The 24,687-nt window shown below is 41.2% G+C and overlaps 1 protein-coding gene across 6 annotated transcripts in view; it reads right to left on the reverse strand.

Moving 5' to 3' along the window:
* The window catches only part of STARD13 (StAR related lipid transfer domain containing 13), a 480,039-nt gene that overhangs the window by 363,796 nt on the left and 91,556 nt on the right, over positions 1–24,687 (reverse strand). Inside the window, exons 1-2 of one of the 6 annotated variants that reach the window (XM_039530680.1) lie at positions 21,464–21,541; positions 5,195–5,341 (exon numbers count right to left, since the gene is read on the reverse strand). In XM_039530680.1, the coding sequence (XP_039386614.1) occupies positions 5,195–5,305 (111 nt within the window). In that variant the 5' untranslated portion in view covers positions 5,306–5,341; positions 21,464–21,541. Of the gene's footprint in view, positions 1–5,194; positions 5,342–20,893; positions 21,377–21,463; positions 21,542–24,687 lie in introns of those variants that run through there. The other 5 variants (XM_039530670.1, XM_039530654.1, XM_039530664.1 and 2 more) reach the window with 5 other exon arrangements.

The following is a 24,687-nucleotide window of genomic DNA, read 5'->3' on the forward strand; positions in this document are numbered from 1 at the left end:
CTCAGTTGCTAGTCCCAGCCTGCTCTGAGGAGGATGGGACTTCCTCTTTCCCTGCACGGCATCCAGGGCCACGTCAGACCCACCCCCAGATTTCTCCCTCGGCTGTAGAAAGCTCTGCAAACTTCTCCCCACCCATGTTTCCTGCACCCATTGCTTCTCAGCTGCGAGGGAGGGATCCATGTACAGGGAGCTGCTCCCCCATTCACCCAACCCCCATGCATCCAGGCCCCCTCATACCCAGACTCTCCCACTAAGCCTCATCCCCACCCCGCACTCAGAACCCCCCTGATGAGCCCCGATTCCCCTGCACCTGGACCACCCCAACAAGCCACCCATACCTGGATCCTCACCTTAGCTAGCCCCAACCAGCTGCACCTGGATCCCCACCCCACTGAGCCCCACTCCCCCAGCATCTGGACTCCCTACTGAGCCCCCCACAACCCCTTCTGTACTCTATCCCCTGCAAACCAAGACGAACCCCCGCACCCCCCACTGAGCCCCAACCACCTTCACCTGGACCCCACTGCAGAGTCCCGTTACTGTTGCACTCAGAACCTTCCAACAGCCTCTGCATCGAGATCCCTCCTGCGCCTGGATCCCCCCACTGAGCCACCCGCACCCTCTCACCCACAGCTGGATCCTCCCACACTAAGCCCCTCCACACTTGGATCCTGCCTTGCTGAGCCTGCCTGTCCACACCTGGTGCACCTGGCATGCAGGGGCAGGGCCCTGGGATGTTTCTGGGGCAGGCCCGGTCCTTGTGCTGTGTCAGGGTTGTGTGCAGCCTAACTGCTGAGTATATATCCTGGGGGGAGGGGCATGCATGCAGCGGAAGCTGCACAGTGATCTCCCACCTCTGTGCAGCCAGTGGCCTGTGCTCCCCAATGCCATGCAGGAGTCCCCACATTTATTTGACAAATAAAATGTGCAGAATTGTAAAATATTGTGCACAGAATTGTTAATTTTTTGGCGCAGAATGCCCCCGGGATTAATGTGAGATGGATCAATATCACAGTCACCAAATCACTTTTAACAATTCTGCTGGTTCGCTGTCTACCCCTGCTGTTTTCACAGGCTTCATTTTCATAACAGCGTGCACCACTTCCTCTTGCAGGATTGATAGCTCCTGTTTCATACTCTCCTTTCCATATTCTCTCCTCTTGTGCTGTATTGCAAATGGCTTTTATTGGCACAGTAATCTCTTCACCAGCATTTGATTACATCACCTTCAGTGAGGACTTTGTCATCATGATCTTTTATGTTTGATTGCAGAGAACTTTTTGGAAAAAACTCTGACTACTGTGAACATACCTTTTGTATTATTTGTCTTTAATTCTCAAGTTCTGTGCATTTTGCCCTTATGTATTCACTCTTGTCTTGTCTAGTCTAACTTTGGATCTGTCTGTTCAGTTCCTTGTGCTCTCCCCTACATTTTTCAGTGTCCAAGCCATTCTCTTTCACTCCGCATCATTTTTTCACCAGCCAACACTGACCTTTTGGATTGGGTGCTTTGGTACCTTTGAGCATGATAGTTTCCATTTTGTCCCAAAGTTCATTCAGGGTGTTGCATTCTTTCACTGATGACAATGCTTCAAACTCATTCTGGATGGAAATCATGTAGGGTTTTTTATTCTGGACAAGTCCAAATGCAGTGAACCTGTAGGTTGTTCAGGTTTCCTTTGAGGGGGAGTACGGAAATGTCCGGTATGGAGTGATCATTTCGTGTAAAGTGTTTGTCCATGGATGATATCATAGAAAAATGATAAAAGATAAAAACACCGGATCACTAGAGACCCAGGTGGATACAACATTTCCACATCTGATCTACAATCCACAAACATGATCCGCGATAAAAAGGGGACATTTGCAGTGCTCTACATATCACCCAAGGCCAAACCCTTTTCACAAAACAATCATTCCATATCTGACCTCTGAGTCCTTGTCTTCAAAGGAAACCATCACAACACCTTCAACAGATGAGCCTGGGAGCTTAAATTCGTAACTTTGCTAGACACTAAAAATCATGGTCTAAACAAAGACACTGGATTTATGGCTTATTACAACAATCTGTAACCTATTAATCCACTTGTTTTGTGTTATGACTGCATAGGTGTTAACTGGCCACTTCACCTTGAAAGGTCTCTTGTATGTTAACTATTTATAGTAAACAATCTGTTCCACCTTTTATTTAGCTGTGAGACTATGGCCGGGTCTACACTACGGACTTATATCAGTATAACTACAAAAATCCATAGCCCTGAGCAACATAGTTATACCAACCTAACCCTCAGTGTAGACAGCGCTATGTCGGTTGGGATAGCTTCTCCCGTTTACATAGCTGGCCCATTGCCAGGGTATCTACTTCACCCTTTATCCTCTATCGCTCAATGGCTTGAAGACTGTTGAAGAGACTGGGCAAGTACAATGGGAGTATGGGAGCTGGAGGTAACCAACAAAAAGGGTGAGGGAAATATGATTTTATGTGTTCCTTTAAATCTGGAGCAGGAGAGATGGGGGAGGGAGGGCTGGGGAAAGGCTCTACAGTGAAGTAAAGAGAAACAGATTACCTTTAGAGATAATATTGTTTTCCTTATTCTAGTAAAACTCCTTGTTCAGTTTCTCTGATATTTTTAGCATTGTCACAACAGAAAATAAAGACATCCAAAGAGAGGAAAGGTAGAAAGATTGGAAGGGACACAGGAAAAATAAGAGAAAAAGATAGGAACATGCAGATCAGAATGATGAGGAGAAATAAATGAAGATACAAAAGGAAAAACTTAATGATGGAAAACTGTAAGTACTTTAAAATCAGAGTTGATTTGGAATTTTTCAATGAATGGAGGTGGATTAACTAGGCTGACAGGAGAAGCTCTCCCATCGGCGTAGGAGAGTCTTTGCTTAAGCACTACAGCATTTTAATCGCAGACCTGCCCTATGAGTACCTTTCCCAGACCTGAAGAAGAGCCGTGCATAGCTCGAAAGCTTGTTTCTTTCACCAGTAGAAGTTGGTCCAACAAAAGATATTTCCTGTCTCTGTTTTATTACATAGTTGATTTGGTGACCTCCATGTGTGTAAATGTCTACAATGTTGGGAGAAAATGGTGTCTGTAATGACAAAGTAAATTGGAGCAGCAAAATTCCACTAAACACCTTCCTCTCTCATTTTGTAAACAAGACCACTGTTTCCCATTACTTCTTTATGAGAACTTACACTTCAAATTGTCTCGTTCAGGTCCCCAATTACAAGGATATCTTTGTGTACTTAGTATTTCACTGAATGGCTCTTCAAGCCATTAATAAAACTAATCAATTGTGCAGTCATCCGCTGCTGTAGCAGGAGTGTAAACCTGTATAGCTGATATATTAACTGGCTTTGCTCAAAGGCAAATTGTAATGATTCTATTACTGACTGAGTTATATCCAAGTACACACTGATGTCTCCTTGGATAGGGTAAATGCAATCCCATTTTCTCTTTTTCTCAGCTCCTGAACAGTATACTGCATATCTATCCATCATCATCAAATGACCCCATCCCAGCCATCACAGCTCTGAGATGCCCCATTGTCTGCACTCACTTGCTTACTTTTCTCAAAACATTTCTTTACTAGCATCATTCCAGCTACTTGCCTCTCACAGAATTTATGCAATCAAAACAAGAGTGAAATACATGAAGTATCCACAATTGATCTGCCACACAGTTTCCATTACAGAAGCAAAAGATTACACAACTAGCAGAAATCATTAAGTTAGCATTAAGAGATAAATGTAGATGACAAGAATAAAATATTTAATGGATATAGAACAAATTACTGCCTATATTAAATTAACAGATCTCTTTGAAGAAACAGGGCCCAAGTGGGATGAATAGTTAAAGATAAATTACATATGCAACTTAAAATAACAGCATGTTTCCTTACCGTAATACAAGGTATGTCCACATTTTGAGCTTGGGTTGTGATTCCCAGCTCAAGGAGAAATACTTGTGCTAGCTCTCATCTAGCTAGTGAACGAAAAATAGAATGTAGCTGAGGAAGTGTGAGTATCTGCCCATCCAAGACCCCTAGGCATGTACTCAGGGCATCTAGCCCATCCCGCCACTCACACTGCTGTAGCTAGAGGAGATCTAGCACGAGTATGTCACCTTGAGCTGAGAATCATACCTCCAGTTCACTGTGTAGATATCAACACCTACTGTACACTGCTTTGATTCCACTGCATTCTCTTATGTTTGTATATCTGACACCCTCTTTTTTATTGTTTACATAAAAAAACTTGTACTGTCAACCACCAAATCATCTAGTCTGACGTCCTGTATATCACAGGCTACCAATGCCACCCATCACCCGTACACTAAACCCAAACGAAATTAGACCAAAATATTACAGCTCACAGGGAGACTAAACTAACATAGGCCACGGAGAGAGAATAGGAGGCATGGTTACAAACAGCATGCAGTCAAACCCTTCTTTCAGGCATCTCACTCCAACACCAATGCCCAGATTCCACAGACCAATTCTGCCTCAATAATTGACTCTAATCAGACCAGACTCTCCTGCTACTTCCTCAGCTCCCTCTCGAATTACCTGTCTCTATGCAGAGTCTTCCCTAACTAAGAACTACCAACAATACAGCATGTCTTCCAAACACTGAACATATGCTCACACACTAAGAAAAAACTTGGGACACTATGTGTAAGAGCACCACATAGTGACACCTGCCATAACAATATTCATACAGATATTGACAAAATACTACTCAAATGAAATAAAAACCAAAGACTAATTCTACCCCTAATAAAGATAGATATTATCTCCCTTGCTGTTAGATCTGTACAAAAGCTATTACAAATGCAGGAGGGCTTGAATCAAAACCTCAGATTCAGACCCCTTAATTAGGGAAGTGTGTCCATATTGATACATCTGAATCTGAACCCACCTCTACAGAGGGGACTGGAATTATTAATCCAGCCCATGAAAGCAGAAAGAATAGGGATCACATGAGATTTCTGCCAATTTGGGCTGCAATAGCCTGAGAACAACTCATGAGTTTTCAATGTTATTGAACTTGACCTGTAGCCTGGATCATCCAAAACAGCCTAAATTTGGTCTGGATCTGAACACCCCTCCTTGACTAAAATCTAATTACAAGGTTTTAAAAATCTGTCACATTCTGTAATGGGGTGTGCATTCTTACCGGCTGTTTGCGCTTTTTGGTAGAAGGAGTGCTGGAAGGAGAAGAGCCAGCACTGAGAGCCTCTTCAATATCTAAATTCAATTGTTCCAGTTTCTTCATGAGAGATGACATAGAATCTGACCACTCAGATCCTTTTTCTGGTTGGGTCTAAAAGAAAACCAAACACACATGAAGTCTGAAAATATTAAAGCTCTTCATGATTTGTAGATTTGTTTTTAAAATTACACTCCAAAAAACCCCAACAAATTCTGGATGATCAACTCTTTGCCTATCCTGGGTTGACCTCATCTACTTAGAAGGCTTCAACTATCATTTCTATCCTGTTGACACGTTAGATGCTCTTTATATCTAACTAATCACACTACATCCAGTTGTGCACATCCAAATGTGTCTCTGACATCTGGGATGATCCACTGTCAGTTCAAACTCAGAATGCCCCAGAAGAACCTTCTTTCTTATTTATTTCTAAAATACTTTCTATTTCCAACATTCTCCATCGGAGTGGACAACATCCCTATTCTCTTTGTCACTTACCCTCATAACTTTGAAGGTCATCCTGAATTCCTTACTTTCCCTCCTGCTAGACATCCAGACTATCATCAAATCTTGCTGCTTTTTCCTTCAGATCAATTTGAAATTCTGTCTGGTCAAAACACTACTCTACTTCCCATTGATTTTTCTGCCTTGATTGTTGCAACCTCCTCCCTGATATATATATTACTACTTTCCATGTGGGAGTCTTTAATCCATCAAAGCACAGCTGCTAAAATTGTCATCTTTGGACATCTATTGAACCACATCATGTCCATTCAAACCCCTCTGCTTATTCCTCTTCAGCCATCTTCCTATATATGCAATGACTCTAAATCCCAAGAGCACCATGTCTCCCTCCCTCTCCTCATTCAAATCACTCCTAAAGGCCCACTTCTTCCCAGATGCCTATAAAGAGTAACTCACACCATCAAATGCTAGCATTATGACTCATACCAGTGAAGGGGGCATGGCTGGAGGGCTATTGCACTTCATTGAATGCCAAATGCCAGAATGACCTTTAGGGAAAATATGAAACTGAGCACAAATTAGACCTACTCTGAGACTACTCTTAATTGTGGGGGGGGGAGGCGCAAAATTGGGCTCTTGGGGGCCACCAGATTAGGAAGATGCGGCAATGCAAAGGTGACGGATCTTAGACCCGAGGAACTAGCTCCTGTTCTTCTATGTTCAAATTGTTAGTTACGTGAAACATTTCTAAATATGAGGCCACAAGAATCATAGCAATTGCAGCTGAAGGATTCCCTTGTCATCAAAGCCAGCCCCTTCTGGATAGTGCAAACTATTCCCTATCTTGAGCTGCTTTGGTTTATTCTTCTTTCACCCAGCTTACTTTGGCTATGTATATTTTCATATAAACATCATTTCACAAGTCAATTTTAATAGACTGTGCACACTAATATTAACATTACTAATATTACTTTGCAGCAAAATAGCACTGTCCTTCCAAAGAGCTCAAAATACCTTACAGACATTAAAGAGCCAAGCCACACAACATCCCTGTGTGCTAGGTAAGTATTATTAGTCCCATTTTATATATCCTCTTGGTGAATCATTTCCTTTGTGGGGGCTGGAAATTGGGACACAGAGAGGACAGTAACTTCCTCACAGTCACACAACACAGGCAGAAATAGAATCTAGGAGAAGAATTCTCATCTTACACCAGTATTACACCACTGTAACTACCTTGTCCCTAATGGAGTTATTCCTGATTTGCACCAGAATAAGGGAAAGAAGAATAATGCCCCAGATCTTCAGACTCCCAGTCCTGTGTCTGAACAAGAAAACCATGCTTCCTTACTTAGGTAGATAGTTTTAGCTCTATTTGTATTTATTTAGCATTAGCTTCAGAGAACAGAAAACTGGACATAATGTCACTATTTTTTCCAAACATAGTTTAAGTATTTTTATTATTCATAACAGTGAATGTTTTTTCCAGGGGTTCTGTCAAAAGTCTTTAACTGTAGTGAAGATCAGATTTGTATCTATTCAAAATTACATTACTTGGATATATTCCTATATTATTCTTTATTGTATTTTACAAAACTTTTTATATTGTTTTTAGGGACAAGCACAATATACATTACGCAGAAAGAGACACTACAAAAAAGAAATTGTCATGCCACATTCTGTTTGAGTGAGATGGTCTTATATAAGATATAGTGTCAATATTTAGTACTTCTACAATGTCAATTTCTAAATCAAAGTAAAGGTCTTGCATTTTACTGAATTTTTGCATCTTGATAACTTTGTCTTTACAAAACTAAGGAAAGGGTGAATATTTTCTTCAAAATGCCTCAAACAAGTAAAAACAAAAAACAGATTTAGTAGTCTACCAAAAGCTAATGGAAAAATCCAATCTGAAGTTTCTAGACATCATTATTGAGATATAAATTGACAAAACAATTTTATAAAAATTGTCTTCCTCCAAAGTTAGTGGTAATCAGATATGGGACAATGCTAATGAGTCAGTTTACATACAGAAATGAGTAAATTGTGTCTGACCTCAATGAGTTCTATGAAGACTATATTGACCATCCAGGTAACAAACATGCAAAGATTCAATTAGAAATCCAGAAAAAATATTACTTGCCTCTTAAGAATAAAATAATGTTTTTTTCTGGGACTCTAATCTTTCTTTTGGAAAGTTAGCGAGAGAGAAAAAAAGTGTTCTACTTTTGAGGTTCCAGTCCATAAAGGAGAGCGAGTAAGATTTACAGATATTTCTGATTAAGATATTCTAAATGTATGTCACAATAGCCAATATATCAACTAATGTGGCAGAAAACAAGATTTATTGTCCTGGGAGGAAAGTATCAACCTTGCCTTTGTCTTGGGAAGTATTTACCTCTTGAATCAATACGTCTTTGTATTTATTCAACAATTACCAATAGCTGATTAATATAGAACGCTCTTAAAACCATTTTTACAAATAAGTTTACTTTTTCTTTTAAAGAAATACCAAGAACAAACCATTGCATTCTTCATATAAAGTTTATTAGAGGAGAGGCAGAAATTGTAGTCAAGGAGCTAAGAAATACAAGCTGTAAAGAGTTCCCAAAAAGTAAAACTCTTTGATTCCTCCATTAAGATTTGTTCTTTTCTAGTTCAATAAAACTCTAAATCATATCCATTAAATTAAGGGGAAGAGGAGAAAATGGGTTTTCATTATTGTATAGGATAAAACTAAATAGGTCTAGTTAATAAAATGGCATCCACTAATTGGAAATTTGGCACAAAAACTGCATTTGGAACAATTGTTGATAGCCCATATATTTTCTTATGCTGCCTCAAATTATTGCTGAATTGCAAAAAACTAACGGTACACAGAGCTTCTACAGTAGGACTTGTAACAGAAGACACTGCACTGAATTCAATCATAAAGGACCAAATCCATTCCCCAGTGCCTAGCCTGGATAACTGACTTGGGTGCCTGAGATCTCTGAGTTCAACAGAAATGGCAGATTCACCTCACAAGCTTTGGAGCAGCAGTGAATCCATTCCATAGCTACTATTCACGCCTTCAGGCTGGATTGTCTTCAGTGATCTTTGTGTCCCCACTCTACTTTAGTAAAGGGCAGCGTCAACAACTTGCCTTTGTCCATTGTCTGCCCAAGAGGTGGTGGGTGCACATCTCTGCATAAACTCTCAAAATCTCTCCCATTCATTGGAACCAAATTGGTTCAGCTGAGTCTGTGACTATACCTGTGGGTGCAGAGGGTCTCATGGAAATTGAATTGGTGTAGAGTTTTGGAGGGGGGCATATGGGAACACTTCCTATGTTGTGTGGAGCCTAGCTCCATGGGGCCTCCCTTCACACCAGTGTGTGTTTGGGCATAGTGTCGGAACAGAAGAGAGAGGCCAGAGGATCCATTCTGGTGCATTTCTTCCCAGGCTATCTGCTCTGTGGAGTGGGCACACTTAGAGTATGAAGTTTACATTACTAGTAGGCAAGAGCAGGCACACTGGCCTGTGGGGTGGATTCCTTTGTGTCGTGAATATCTATCACCTCACTGAAATAGTCAGGCTACACAGTGAGGATTGGATTCACCACTAAATGTGGGGGAAAATATTCCTATGTGATAAGTATAAAATCAATGAAATATGTAATCCCTTGCTAGTGATAAGATCTGTGCTTAAACAGAGAACAGAAGACTACCAATGTATTATTTTATGCTTCAGAAAGTTACAGTTACTACATATGTAGAATTAACCTAACTGCACCAAACTTAGTGAGACATACTGGATAATCAACCAAACATAAAATATAGTTACAGCCTGTTGTTTCCTAACAGAGATCAACACTGTTTTTTTTGTTTGGTTTTTTAACAGTAAGTGAATCTAATCTAAGAAACATCAAGCATATAAGACTACATTCTGTGCTCACTTGCACACATAGAACGCCATTGCAGTCAGTGAGAATGCACAGGTGGAAATGAAGCACAAGAGTTTTTCCCATAATCTACAAAACAATTTGTTCTTTTCTCAGAATGAGAAGTAAATACATTCCAGACATTCAGTATGGCAGTTTATGCCTCGGGGACAGAAAAGGTTCTGCACCCTGTTTTGTGGCTTCTTAGTTTTCTTCAGTAATCCTATTCAGCAAAAACATCTGTGATAAAAGGCACATTTGTTTCAATATTTTGCATGTGAAGCTTGTTGCAATAGGCATGGTGACTGCCAGCAAATCTAAACTTAAACTGAAGGAATGTGGCAGAAATGAATAAGTTCTTACAGAATATGCCGAGGTCAGGGTTACCCTTGCAGACAGATCTCATCATATACTCAAATTAGAAAGCCTTTCAATTTGAGCCATACATGCACTGGGGTTATGGGAAGGTTGCACAACTCTAGATTTTATTGATGTCTTGTGTTTTTCAGTTCAGACAATTTCAATAAGCCAATTGTTTTAATGTAAGTGTAATGTACAACTATGTAGTCATTCACTAATAAAATAAATGACTGAACCCTAGATCAAAAACACCAATGCCATATTCTCTGTGTGTGTGTATGTATTGTATTTTTACATATACATATATATAAACATACATTCAAGGGCAAATTCTCTCTGATCTATGGAGAAAATCCCAAATAAATGACTTACTGAAAGTATTCCAGTGACTCAATACCACATTTGCCTCTTGGTTCCACTCACGCATTCCCCAGATTCTCAAAGGGAGTTTTGTATAGAGATACAACCCAACCCTGAAATTAGTAGCAGCAGTTTTGCCCGCCAGAAGACAGCAGGACCAGACCCAGAGAGGATGTTTTATAACCATTTTCTAAGTAATTGGGGCTACAATGCATTCTCTTATGCTCAAAATAGTTGTATATTTACACCTGCCATATAGAACTGTTGATTAATCGCAGTTAACTCACGTGATTAACTCAAAAAATTAATTGCAATTAATCACACTGTTAAACAATAGAATACCAACTGAAATTTATTACATATTTTGGATGTTTTTCTACATTTTCAAATATATCAATTTCTATTACAACACAGAATACAAGATGTACAGTGCTCACTTTATATTTTTTTATTACAAATATTTTCACTGTAAAAATGATAAACAAAAGAAATGGCATTTTTCAATTCACCTCATACAAGTACTGTAGTGCAATCTCTTTATCATGAAAGTGTAACTTACAAATGTAGTTTTTTTGTTACATAACTGCACTGAAAAGAAAGTAAAACTTTAGAAACTACAAGTCCACTCAGTCCTACTTTTTGTTCAGCCAATCGCTAAGACAAACAAGTTTGTTTATATTTATGGGAGTTACTACTGCCTGCTTCTTATTTACAATGTCACCTGAAAGTGAGAACAGGAGTTTGCATGGCACTTTTGTAGCCAGTGTTGCAAGGTATTTATGTGCCCAATATGCTAAACATTCATATGCCCCCTCATGCTTCAGCCACCATTCCAGAGGAAATGCTTCCATGCTGATAATGCTCATTAAAAAAATAATGTGTTAATTAAATTTATGACTGAAGTAATTGGGGAATAATTGTATGTCTCCTGTTCTGTTTTACCTGCATTCTGCCAAATATTTCATGTTATAGTAGTCTCGGATGATGACCCAGCAGATGTTCATTTTAAAAACACTTTCACAGCAGATTTGACAAAACACATAAAAAAGGTACCAATGTGAGATTTCTAAAAATAGCTACAGCACTCACCCAAGGTTTAAGAATCTGAAGTGCTGTCCAAAATCTGAGAGGGACAAGGTGTGGAGCATGCTTTCAGAAGTCTTAAAAGAATAACACTCAGATACGGAAACTAAAGAACCCAACCCATCAAAAAAGAAAATCAGCCTTCTGCTGGTGGCATCTACTCAGATGATGAAAATGAACATGTGTCGGTCTGCTCTGCTTTGGATCATTATCAAGAAGAATCCGTCATCAGGGTGGTTGAAGCATGAAGGGACATGTGAACCTTTAACGCATCGGGCACGTAAATATCTTGCAACGCCAGCTACAACCATGCCATGAGAACACCTGTACTTTCAGGTGACTTGTAAACAAGAAGCGGCCAGCATTATCTCCTGCAAATTGCAACCAAACTTGTTGGTCTGAGCAATTGGCTGAAGTAGGTCTGAGTGAACTTGTAGGGTCTAATGTTTTACGTTGTTTTATTTTTTAATGCTTTTTTTTGTATGTAATTCTACATTTGTAAGTTCAACTTTCATGATAAAGAGATTGCACTACAGTACTTGTATTAGGTGAATTGAAAAATACTATTTTTTTTGGTTTTTTTACAGTGCAAATACTTATAATAAAAAATAAATATAAAGTGAGCACTGTAGACATATTCTGTGTTGTAATTGAAATCAGTATTTTAAAATGTAGAAAACATCCAAAAATATTTAAAGAAATGGTATTCTATTATTGTTTAACAGCATGATTAATCGAGCGATTAATCACAATTAATTTTTTTAATCACTTGACAGCCCTACTTCCTCATTGAGCATAACAGATTTCTAAAGGGAACTTTTATGCATAACACACAATTACATTAGTTATTTACATTTAAGAGTAGTAACTAATATGTAGCATTCTCCTCCAAAAAGGATTACTATACACATATTATGCCAAAGCAATTAAGGTAAACTTCTCTGTTATGGTCTTAACTGCAGCCTTAACTACAACTTTTCAGTTTTGTATACCATATCTGTAAATATTCCTTGATATTTTTTGCTACCCTTCTAAAATTATCAAATTAGAAATGTGCATACAAGAAGGTAAGAAGGTGTATACGGGAGTGCAAGGATGTGAGAAAGAGAAAACTCAGCACAGATGTTTGATTCTAAATTTAAGGTGAATTGTCCAAGCCCATTTGAAAATAAAAATTTCAGCATTTTCTCTGATTATAAAATGCTTTGTTTGTTATATCTCCACAAATCATGATTGTTCATTAGATTTCAGCAATCACTGGTGACTGGAATTTTGAAGAGAGCACCATATTTTGGAAGTTATTCAATTCTGAACATCAAGCTACTCAGTCAGCATGTGGTGAACATTTGGGCTTTATCCTGCATAACATAGGTGTGCAGTGCTTAAACACAAGATGAAAAGTGATGAGGACAAGAGAATCCAATCTTGCACTAATGAGAGTACTGTTCAGCAGCCACATTATTCCTGCCTGATAGCAAGAGTAAGACCAAACAGGGGAGTACATAGCTAGGTGACTCATTTACATTAGGAAGATTCCACTTAGCCCAATGTCACCTACCCCCTACCAATTTTTTTTAACTTTTGCTCTTTGACATGAACACTACAAAATGCTGCAACCTCTATTGCTTTTTCTGACATGTATATCTTCTAGTGACCGTAAGCACAGCTTAATGGAGGGCCAAGCATAGAAATTAAAAAACATATTCTTTGGCTCTTCTGTGATTCAGTATGTGAGGTCTGAGATAACCTATTTTTGCCAAATCTTCCAAAACAAACATAAGTATGATTTGGATACTATTAGCCCCAAATACAGTGGGGAGTATTTGTACCAGTTGTGCTGCTGCAATCCTAGCCCCTTCCCCAATTTAAAAATATTAAAGGTTTAACCTGATTTTTTTTAACTTTAACAGAAAAAGCCTTTTACACGAAGAGAAAAGTAACCTAATTTTAATAATATGAACCCTCCCTAAACACACCTGAATGTGAGTATGACGATTTGTTTTTCCTGGCTGGCCAACCACTTTCTCTTTTGTGTATATGTTCCTAAGGATGTTTTGGTTTTTGAACTACATAGTTCTCCAAATCAGTTCTCTTGCAGTGACATTATGCATAATCATATGATTATGATTAAGGCATTTTGGTGTTTGTGGCCCAAGATTAGTTTTAACTGATTTTAAAGATACATTACATAGGGCTGGGTTTTTTTGGCCCCTTTTCCCCCATCATGGTGTCACTACAGCCCAGAATTCAGCATCTTTGGGTTCCTTAACTGTGCATTTCCAGAACCTAACATGTTTAGATTTAACAGTAACCTTAACTCTACATTTCCTAGGTTTGTAATGCTTAGTTTAGGGATACAACTGTCCTGTAATATTTTTTTACCTTTAAATTACTTATACATACTCAACCTTAATGCCATCTTAATGTAGTTTTAGATCTTGGAATTTCCTTTTTTTTTTTTTAAATGATCAAAAATTTCATACCTGAGAAATAACAAGAAACCCAAAGATCATGTTACCTTGTGATATTATGATTTGAAAATATGTAATATCTTAATTTTTTTTCTTTTATTTGAACTTTTAAAGGCAGATGCACACCAGAGCAGTGCAAAGCAGCCAGTGCACACTGGGCAATGAAGGTGGGCTTACAGCTGCCTGGCATCACCAGTGCAAAACAGCTGAAGTACACTGGTAAATCTGGTCCTTAATTTGCAGTTGATGTATAGGTTTTGAGGGCTGTGTTATGGACACTGGTGCTATATGAAATAAGGGCATGGGGAAGCCCAGTCCTTGAGTCCCAGGTGTTTTTAAGAACACCCCTATTGCTTGTGTCTTAGTTCCCCCAGAAGTGCTCTCTTGGTGCTAAGCAAAGCCTTTCAAACATTAGCATGCAGCCATGGAACCTTTGAAGAGCAGTAATCTATAAATAAGAACTCTGATTTTTAAAAATAAAACTAATTTTGGGGAAGGAATTTTCTTTTAAAAAATGACATTGGTTGGAAACGGGGGTATTTTTTAAACAGAAAATAGAAAGTTTGGTTTGTTCTAACAAATGTATTAAAAAACAAAACAAAACAAACTTTTCTTCAGTTCACATTGCCTGCAACGAAACATCCTCACCTTCTAACAAACAATGATGTCAGGCAACACTGAATTTCACAAACTGGCTGACAAATTTGCATTGTCAACACACGCTATGGAATTGGCATCCAAACAACCAGACAAGTTTTCTTTACTGACATCTGCTCCTGTTCAGCATATGAATGATTCTCTTGGCTTATCCCATCTTCAGCTACCTCAGAACCAGTGCCCCCTCAGCATTATCTCTTCCACTATTTTCTTCACCTTTAAACAACTGAACTCTCCTTTTCACATCCCATCTACACCTGCTCCATACTCAAACTTCTGAGTTTGGCCCATTCATACCTCTCTTGGCATTGTCTTCAAGAGACATTAGATTGTTCTTGAATATCAAAATTAGTGACCAAGAATGCCCAGATGTTTTACTGCTCAGGAAGGTATCAGACTCCACCAGTTATGCTTCACTCTATCAAAAATTACTTACTACAGCAAAATGGTAACTTTATCATCATGAGCACTATGAAATATAATTGAACACCATACTCCAATTTACAGAAGGGTATTTTCCTGCAAGTGTTCTTGGGCTCAAATGATTCTGTATGGTCAGCTTTGCATAAAACAAAAACCACAAGCACAGAATTATAGTGCCACACAACTAACTACCTGGTGAAGGAGAGCTGTGACGATCAGCCTCAAAATTTGGATGAATTTGACAAAAATCTCTGCCAAAGCAAATCAAGTAGGAAGAGATGTTGACTTAGAGTTTTAAAAGCCCCATATTATCAAATTAAAATATCAACACAATGTATCATTGAACTCTGTGCAGCAATATTATAGATGTTCACTATATTTACTATTTATGAATGCTTTACTCATGCAACTAAATGACAAATTTGGAGCTCACAGGGTTACCTCTAGTTTTATTGCTTTGCTGCCTATGCAGGTCAGCAAATACAACCAGAGTGAATTTGGAACAATGCATTAGCCAGTATTTTCTATATTTATCTGATGATAAATATCAAGGGGCTGAGTCTTCATTCGGTTACACCATTTTTCATAGGTGTACCTCAGTGGAGCACTGGGTCCCCTGCCTCCAATGAGCACTAGCAATGGAAGAGATATACTGACAAGAAAACGAACCTGAACATTTTTCTTGGTAATTTCCGTTCCAAACAGTGATCAGCGAACCATGCATAACTCGTAAGAGCTAATGACTCCACAAGCTGAGGCATTATAGCTTCATGCTATATACAGTCCCTTCTGGCGTAAAACTGGTAAAATGGTGCAAACAGTTTATGCAGTAAAGTGTTTGACATTTTGCTTTGTGGTTAGGTTAGTAAATAGGAAGTGCCATGTTTCCTGTCTTCATGATGTGTCTTTCTAGATGTAAAGACAAGATTTCCCTTGTACTAAAGATAGAAATTGAAGAACCAACATATCAGCGAATAGCTTTGTATTCCACATCCAAGAAAAAAAAATCAGAGAAAACGCATACAAACAAATCAGGCAGAAGCAAAGTTTTGCCATTTTCCCAAAAATATCCATGAAAGGTCAACACTTCAATCAAAATATTCCAGGTCAGATTTTTAAAGGTATTTAGGCACTGCCAATCAGAGTTAAGTGCCTATGCACTTTTTAATATCCCACTATCTGTATCTTCAGCTGCCTAAATACCTTTAAAGACTGTCCCCGCCCCTCCTCATAAGGAACCGTAATATTAGATCTTAGTTCTGAAAATATTGCTCTTCTATACATCTATATAACTGTCTGAGCTGCATAACGAAATTCTTACGTAAGTATGAAATAGTGCAGATTGCAAGAAAATTGGAATAGCAATTATTTCAGTTATTGACCATTTCTTGGAATACAACTAATATTGCATTTATGTGCGGTCTACAACACTTATAAAAAATGTAATTTACAAAATACTACATATAAATAGAAAATAAGTAAAGAGATGCCAATATTGTTGTTGGGCCTTCTTCACACTATGAAGAAAGATAAGATACTACAAGATAAGACACAAGATGAAACGAGGAAAGCCTATTCTGAGGTTTATATTTGATTAAAGAACTTTACAGAGAAATTCTAGTTTGAAAAGTTCTGTGGTAGTTTACTGATGGTTTCTTAAGAATTGTTAATGCTTTAGAATCTATTTCTTACTAAGTATATATTAGAATATTTGCAGCATACAAATTATTCTTAATATTTCTATAGGATCACAAATATGCACAGTGCCCTACCAAAGACATTCCTTACCCTCAAGATCTTGCAATCTAAAATTTAGAAGAAAATATAAAGGTAAACAAATCAGTAAAGAGACAGCATGCAAAGTTTAATAGTGGGAAAACAAGTGAAGGAAAAATTCTTGAGGTTGAGGGATAAGAATAGGGTGATCATATTTCCCAAAAGGACAATGAGACGCTCCCAGCCACTCACCTGAGCTCACCCCCAGCCCAATGTGCGAGGCTGTTGCAGGTCACTGGAACCTTGCATGGGGCTCCCCTGCATGTTCTTCTGCACTGCACCGCACGCCAAGTCGGCAAGAGCAAATGGGACAAATGCCCATTTTGGCAAAAAAAAAGTTGAGACGTCCAGGAAAGGGCTTAAAAAGGGACTGTCCCCACCAAAATAGGACATATGGTCATCCTAGATATGAAGGAGAAGAGAATGTTTGACAGAAAATGAGTATGACACTATCTGTAGTGCGAAGGAGGAGATGTAAGGGAAGAGTACTGGGAGACCTAAAGGCGTTAAAGGGAGTAAGACAGAGAGGGAAAAAAATGTTGGTGAGATCATGTAAGGCTTTGAAGTTGTCTAAGTCTGAATTTTATGCAGTTAACACCTAAGAAAGGACTTAAGGGATTCAGAACTGTTCAAATATACATTGAAATAAATCTACATATTTGCTTTGAATTAAATATCTATTGATACCTTTCAAGTCACATGAAAGAAAGATAAACAATATATTACATATACTTAAAAGTCTCTTGCAATTTGTACAGAAACAAAAGTACCACAATGATAGAGCTCACAGTTAATGAATAAAATGTAATTACTTTGCATACCAATTCATATAATTACACAAGGTTTCACAGTGTTCTTAAATATATATAACTGTAATCTGTGATTTATTTCACATTATTGAACTCTATGTCACTGTCCTGTTCCAATTTAATAAAGTATTAACAAAGATATAAAAAAAATGTTAAAAAGGTCTAGGAAAAGAGAGGGGTCAGGTTGATCTTACATGCTATGGGCTGAATTCTCCTCTGTTACACACCAGTATAACTCCACTGAAGTCAGTGAGGTTGACTCAGTGTAACAGAGGCCCAACGCTGTCTTGTAATACCTAAGTATAACTGCTCCAAAAAAGGTGCTGAATCCACTAATTTATATGCATTTCTCACAAACGCCTGGTCTACACTACGCGTTTAAACCGAATTTAGCAGCGTTAAACTGATTTAACCCTGCACCCGTCCACACAATGAGGCCCTTTATATCGATATAAAGGGCTCTTTAAACCGATTTCTGTACTCCTCCCCGACGAGAGGAGTAGCGCTGAAATCGGTATTGCCATGTCGGATTAGGGTTAGTGTGGCCGCAAATCGACGGTATTGGCCTCCAGGCGGTATCCCACAGTGCACCACTGTGACCGCTCTGGAAAGCAATCTGAACTTGGATGCACTGGCCAGGTAGACAGGAAAAGCCCCGCGAAGTTTTGAATTTCATTTCCTGTTTGCCCAGTGTGGAGCTCTGATCAGCACGGGTGGCGATGCAGTCCCAAATCCAAAAAGAGCTCCAGCATGAACCGTACGGGAGATACTGGATCTGATCGCTGTATGGGGAGACAAATCTGTTCTATCAGAGCTCCGTTACAGAAGACGAAATGACAAAGCATTTGAAAAAATCTCCAATCTATGATAGACAGAGGCCACAGCAGGGACTCAGCACAGTGCTGCATGAGAAGCGTAACGGAAAGCCAAAGAATCAAATGGACGCTCATGGAGGGAGGGAGGGGGTACTGAGGACTCCAGCTATCCCACAGTCCCCGCAGTCTCCGGAAAGCATTTGCATTCTTGGCTGGGCTCAAAATGCCTGAAGGGTCAAAAACATTTTCCCGGGTGTTTCAGGGTGTATGTCATCAATTTACACCCTTCCCCACACCCGAAGGAAAAGGGAAAAAAATCGTTTCTCGCCTTTTTTCAATGTCACCCTATGTCTACTGCATGCTGCTGGTAGACGGGGTGCTGCAGCACTAAACCGCAGCATCCTCTCCCCTCCCCTCCCCGGGCAGACGGTACAGTACAGAAGGACTGATAGCCGTCCTCATCATCATCCTGTGAGTGCTCCTGGCTGGCCTCGGTGAGGTCGGACGGGGGCGCCTGGATAAAAATAGGAATGACTCCTGGTCATTCCCAGCAGATGGTACAGAACGGCTGGTAACGGTCCTCATCATAGCAACTGAGGGCTGAGTTCCATCAGCCGCCCCCCCCTTTCATGTCTAAAGAAAAGATTCTGTACTGCCTGGACTATCATAGAAGCAGGGGCTGGGCTCCTCTCCCCCCCCCCTTTAATGTCCTGCCTGGATTATCATAGCAACTGGAGGCTTCCTCCCTCTCATTTTATCTCACTAAAAACTCAGTGTTTCTTCTTCCTGCATTCTTTATTACTTCATCACACAAATGGGGGGAAACTGCCACGCTAGCCCAGGAGGGTTGGGGGAGGAGGGAAGCAACGGGTGGGGTTGTTGCAGGGGCACCCCCTAGAATGGCATGCAGCTCATCATTTTTGCGGGATCTCTGGGGCTCTGACACGGAGCGGCTGTTCTCTGGTTCTCTAGTACACTTGCCCCATATTCTAAGCAGGACTGACTCTATTTTTAGACAAAACATAGGAAGGGAATGACCCGGGGAGTCATTCCCATTTTTGCCTATGCGCCCCCAGCCGACCTCAGCGCGGCCAGCCAGGAGCACCCATGATAGCAGCAGACGGTACAGAACGACTGATAACCGTCATCTCATCGCCAATTTATAATGGCATGGCAGACGGTGCAATATGACTGGTAACCGTCTCTGCTACCTTGCAAAGGCAAATGAATGCTGCTGTGTAGCAGTGCAGTACCATGTCTGTCAGCAGCATCCAGTACACATACGGTGACAGTGACAAAAGGCAAAACGAGCTCCATGGTTGCCATGCTATGGCGTCTGCCAGGGCAATCCAGGGAAAAAGGGCGCGAAATGATTGTCTGCCGTTGCTTTCCCGGAGGAAGGATTGAGTGACGACATTTACTCAGAATCACCCGCGACACTGTTTTTCCATTGGGATCTCAACCCAGAATTCCAATGGGCAGGGGAGACTGCGGGAACTATGGGATAGCTATGGGATAGCTACTCACAGTGCAACGCTCCGGAAATCGACGCTAGCCTAGGTACATGATCGCAGACCGCCGAATTAATGTGCTTAGTGTGGCCGCGTGCACTCGACTTTATACAATCTGTTTTACAAAACCAGTTTATGTAAAATCGGAATAATCCCGTAGTGTAGACATACCCATTGTCATAACATTATTTAACAATACCAAGTAATGGCTTTCAAATGACAATTACTTTTATTAGAGACAAGGTGGGTGAACCTGAGGCAATATCTTTTATTGGACCAACTTCTGTTGGTGAAAGAGACAAGCTTTCAAGGTACACAGAGCTCTTCTGTATAGGTCGAAAGCTTCTCTCTCTCACCAACAGAAGTGGGTCCAGTAAAATATATTGCCTCTCCACCTTATCTCACTAATATCCTGAGATCAATATGCCTACAACACTGTAAACAATTACTTTTATTGAAATAAGTTGTCTTGCAGATAAACAGCAGCCCACTGAAAATTGATGTTATTAAAAAAAATACCAGGCCTTAGACCTAGCAGAACTATTTGTTTATTATATTAATTTATGTCCACTGAAAACTGACATTTTTCCTTCTACTTCTAACTATAAAAATCTTATAAAAGAGAAGCAGGAAAGGCAGGCATTATAATGATACATCGCACTTATAGAGTACTTTCTGTTTGAGAACCTCAAAGACCTTTACTAACGTAGCTTAATTAAGGCTCACAGGTGGGCATTATTTCCATGCCACAGATCTGAGGTTTAGAGGTGTCTGATATCATGCCCCTGGTCAAATACTGACTCCCTGTCACTGCCAGTTTGTGCTCTGAGTTCATCGCTCCGTGTGCAATGGACACAGGAGCTTGTGCTGGAATTTAGCCCGACATTCAAACGTGACCGCCGCAGTTCTCAGTGCCGCCTTACAGGAGAGGATGTGCTTGGGCAGGAATATTTTTGCCTGTCGGGGGGGGGGGGGGTGCGCATGACCATACAGGGAGCCCGTTCCTCTCACCACGTGAAACCCCCAACAGGGACCTGCCACTGGGAGGCTCTGCTGCGAAATGTCACCTGCAAACAGGGCGGTCCCAGCCCCCAGACTGGCTGGAGCACAGGGTGAAATACACTGGAAGGGACTCCTGCTTCTGTCTGGTTACAGGCCTCTGAAGAGCCCACGGCTAGAGGAGAAAACAAGGCAGGAGCATCAACAGCAGCCTGGGCAGCCAGCTCCCCCCCGCATTACCACAGGCCGGGGCGGCTCCAATCCGCCATTAGCACCGGCCCCCCGGTTCCTCCCCCATGACCAGATTCCCCCAAAGCTGGCGGAGCGAGAGCCCTGGCCACCGGTGCCTGCAGCGCATCACGGAGGCGGGTGGGCAGGGGGACGGTCCCCGTGAGCTCTGGGCGCAGCCCCGCCCCTCCGTTTCCACATAGGCGCCTTAGTTCGACAGTGTCTGTAACGGATCCCCTCCCCCGCGCGTGCATCCCCTTCAAACAATAACAGTCCGTTCCCAGACCGTAGCGCGCGTGCGCGGCCAGAAAGCTCCGGCTCGAACCAGCCCTGTAAAATAATATTGAATACAACCCCCTCCGATTGAAGGGCGGGGCCGCCCTTCTTCAGGTGCGCGCGCACTTCCTAGGGCTTCTGGTTCCTCTTCCCGTCGTGTCAGTGTGTGACGTCATGGGATAGGAGCGGTTCTACGCCTCTGTCTCGCGGGGATGTGGCGCCACCGGGTGGTCGGTCTCGTGAGACAGCGGCTGCAGCCCTAGAGCGCGACCTAACGTTCCGGAAAAGAACCGCCGCGCCGCGGAGACAGGGCGGAGTCCCCAGCCCGGGAGGCGGGAAGGGAGAGGGGCAGGGCGCGGCCGGAAGGAGCCCCTAGCCCGGGGGGAAGGGTGAACGGAACGGGCACAGCGGGGAGGAGCCCCTGGCTCTGTGTCGGGATCTGGGGTGGGGGTGCAGGGAGGAGCTCCCAGCTCTGTGTCTGTGTCGGGGTCTGGGGTGGGGGGTGTAGGGAGAAGTCACCGGGGCGGGGGCGGAGGGGTGTAGGGAGAAGCCCCCCGGCTCTGTGCCGGGGTCGGGCGGGGGGCTGGGGTGCAGGGAGGAGCTCCCAGCCCAGCGGGGATGGGGGTGGGAGGAGGAAACAGCGAGGAGCCACCCCAGATACATGAACGAGTGAGGCTTCCTTGCAACGAAGCAGCAGCAAGGATCCCCTCTGTGTATTGGGGGTGGAGGAGGTGAAAGTACGAAACTGCCAACATCTTTACCCTTCTCAAAGGGAACAGCAGTAGCAGCAGCGACCATATTGTTCTTAGGGCCTGTGACATGGAGACCCATTTGTGGTTCACTACTCTGGGTCAGCAACTCCTCAGGCTTGGCCTACTGCACCTCACACGCTGGTGTCCTGATCTTTATTTAAAAGATGACATGTAATATACATACATTGTTTGAAATCTAAGATACAAGTTATTAACATCACTGCAAAATGTTTGTAACAACTCAGAGAAAATATGGATATGCAGTGATGTTATCTCAGAGACTAAACAGACAAAGGTGGCAAAACAAGTTTCTTTACAAAGGGAAAGAAAATAGGGAGGGGCACTGTCCAGGAAAGAGGGCTCTGACCTGCTCCCTCTGGGTCAGCTAGTGGCTAATCCTCCTGCAGCTTTGTAAGGGGGGGAGGGTGACCCTAAGAGAATCCCAGGCTACACTACACACGCGCACCGTATCGGCGGTAGCGATTTCGATTTATCAGGATCGATCATCGATCATCTAGACGCGCGATATCGATATCCCGCGCGATCTATCTCCGAACTCCAACCACGCGAACGCAGCGGGCGCGGCGTCTATGGAGCCCCCGACGACATCGATCCGCCGAGAGAGGGGGTAAGTCGATCGATATAAGATACACTTCTCAGCACCATTTCACGTAGCTGAAGTTGCGTATCTTATATCGATTTTTCCCCTTAGTGTAGACCAGCCCCCAGCCAGAGGCTAAGGAGCTTACTGGTATCAGGTAGTGAGGTTTGGCTGTCCTGTGGGCCCCACAAAGCCTCCTGCAGCATCCTCTAGCAGCCCCTAACTGGAACTGGGTTGTTGTCTGGGTTTATTTAACTCTCTACTTCTGGGGGAATCTTTTTTGCTGTTGTCTGTATCGCTGACAGGTATTTTGAAATAAATTACCAAAATAATTGAAACTGGAGTGATTATATTGTGTTGTTTTGACAAATATGCAGAATTTTACAGAATTTTAAAATGTGTGCAGATTTAATTTTTTGGCACTGAATTTTTAATTTTTCACACAATTCCCCAGGACTAGTAAGGTGAAAAATAATTTTAGTTGTACTGTACTGTACAACTGTAATAGTTTCAGATGGAAAGCACTATAGCTGATCATTGTATTAACATTCCTAGATCCTTAATGTTCATGGCTGGTAGAAAAGCAGAGCTTGGAAAGATTTAGAGGTAATTTAAAGACAGGACCAGATTTTCAAAAGTGTATGTGCAATTGCACATCCAAGTGCATGAGCAACTTGGAGCCTAGTGTCCATATATTAACAATTACAATACAATTACATGCTCTCAGATAAGCATGATAGATGCTCACAGAAATGACTACTTATATGTCTGAGTGGTCTTTTGCATATATTCATTACACACATTTCTGAAAATCAAAACTATAATATCTTGAATGGGCAAACTGTCCTCATGGCATTGAAGAGAGATGTCAGAACAAATACTATAGCTACAGAGATTGATTCTGCTCAGTTTCAGGGCTAAACTCTCAGATCCCTATGGTAATTTGATTCAGATAGTCTGCCATCTCCATGTGTGCAATACTTAAGGATCTGAATGGATAATTTAGACCATATTTTTACATATGAATGTCAAATTTAAACAAACTCTGAGATTGGTGCCACACTAGCTATCATAGCTGGTATCTGTCCTGTGAGAGAAAAATAACCATTTACCTCTGTTATAGAATATACCTCGTCCCATGAATAGTGAGATTGCGTTGAGCTCTCATGTGGGTGCAAGGAGACTCTTTAGTCAAAAGCACAATTAACCCAAACTCCTGTGAGTTCTGCACAAAGGCAGAGCAGAATATGTAAGTTGTACATTCCTTGAAGGATCTGAGACAACTTTTTTGTTCTGACATATTAAACTATAAGTTATAGGGACATATTCTCTCTTAGTGATCTGGCCCCTTTGGAGTGCAAAGGGCCAGAAAACAGGCTGATCTGCCTAGTGGGTGTACACAAGATGTGTGTCAGGAGCTAGAAGGGGCTGGCTGGAGGCCCTGGCCCCTTTAGAAGCCATAGTCAGCCACTGAAGAGTAGCCTTGGAATTACACAAAGGGAGGGACTGGTGTAGAACTAACCCCAGAATCAGGCAGTCCCAAATCCCTTGCAGCTCATCTCACACACTGCCTAGGAGAAACTGGCAGTAGCAAATCTAGCCCGTGTTATTTAAATTAGATTGTAAACCCCAAATAAAATCCAAATCCCTATTCTTTCTTCTTATAGTAAAAATCAAATTTATGTGATTGCATGTCAAAATTAATTAAAATAGTTTTAAAAAATCAAGCCACCCAATGTTTGTTTCAAGATGTTTAGCTGTATATCAACTTTTGGTAAGAGGTCTCTCATTTTCATTATTTGAGATCTACATCTTGTAATTAAAGTGATAGAAAACAACTTAGAATGTATATTTTTCATTCAATTTATTTGTACATAAGGTAAGCATGACTTTTAATAATTCTTTCACAATTTCCAGGTCAGTTCTGTATTTTTGTAGTGTAAAATTTG

Source organism: Mauremys reevesii, linkage group 1 (genome assembly GCF_016161935.1).
Source record: "Mauremys reevesii isolate NIE-2019 linkage group 1, ASM1616193v1, whole genome shotgun sequence".
Lineage (NCBI taxonomy): Eukaryota > Metazoa > Chordata > Testudines > Geoemydidae > Mauremys > Mauremys reevesii.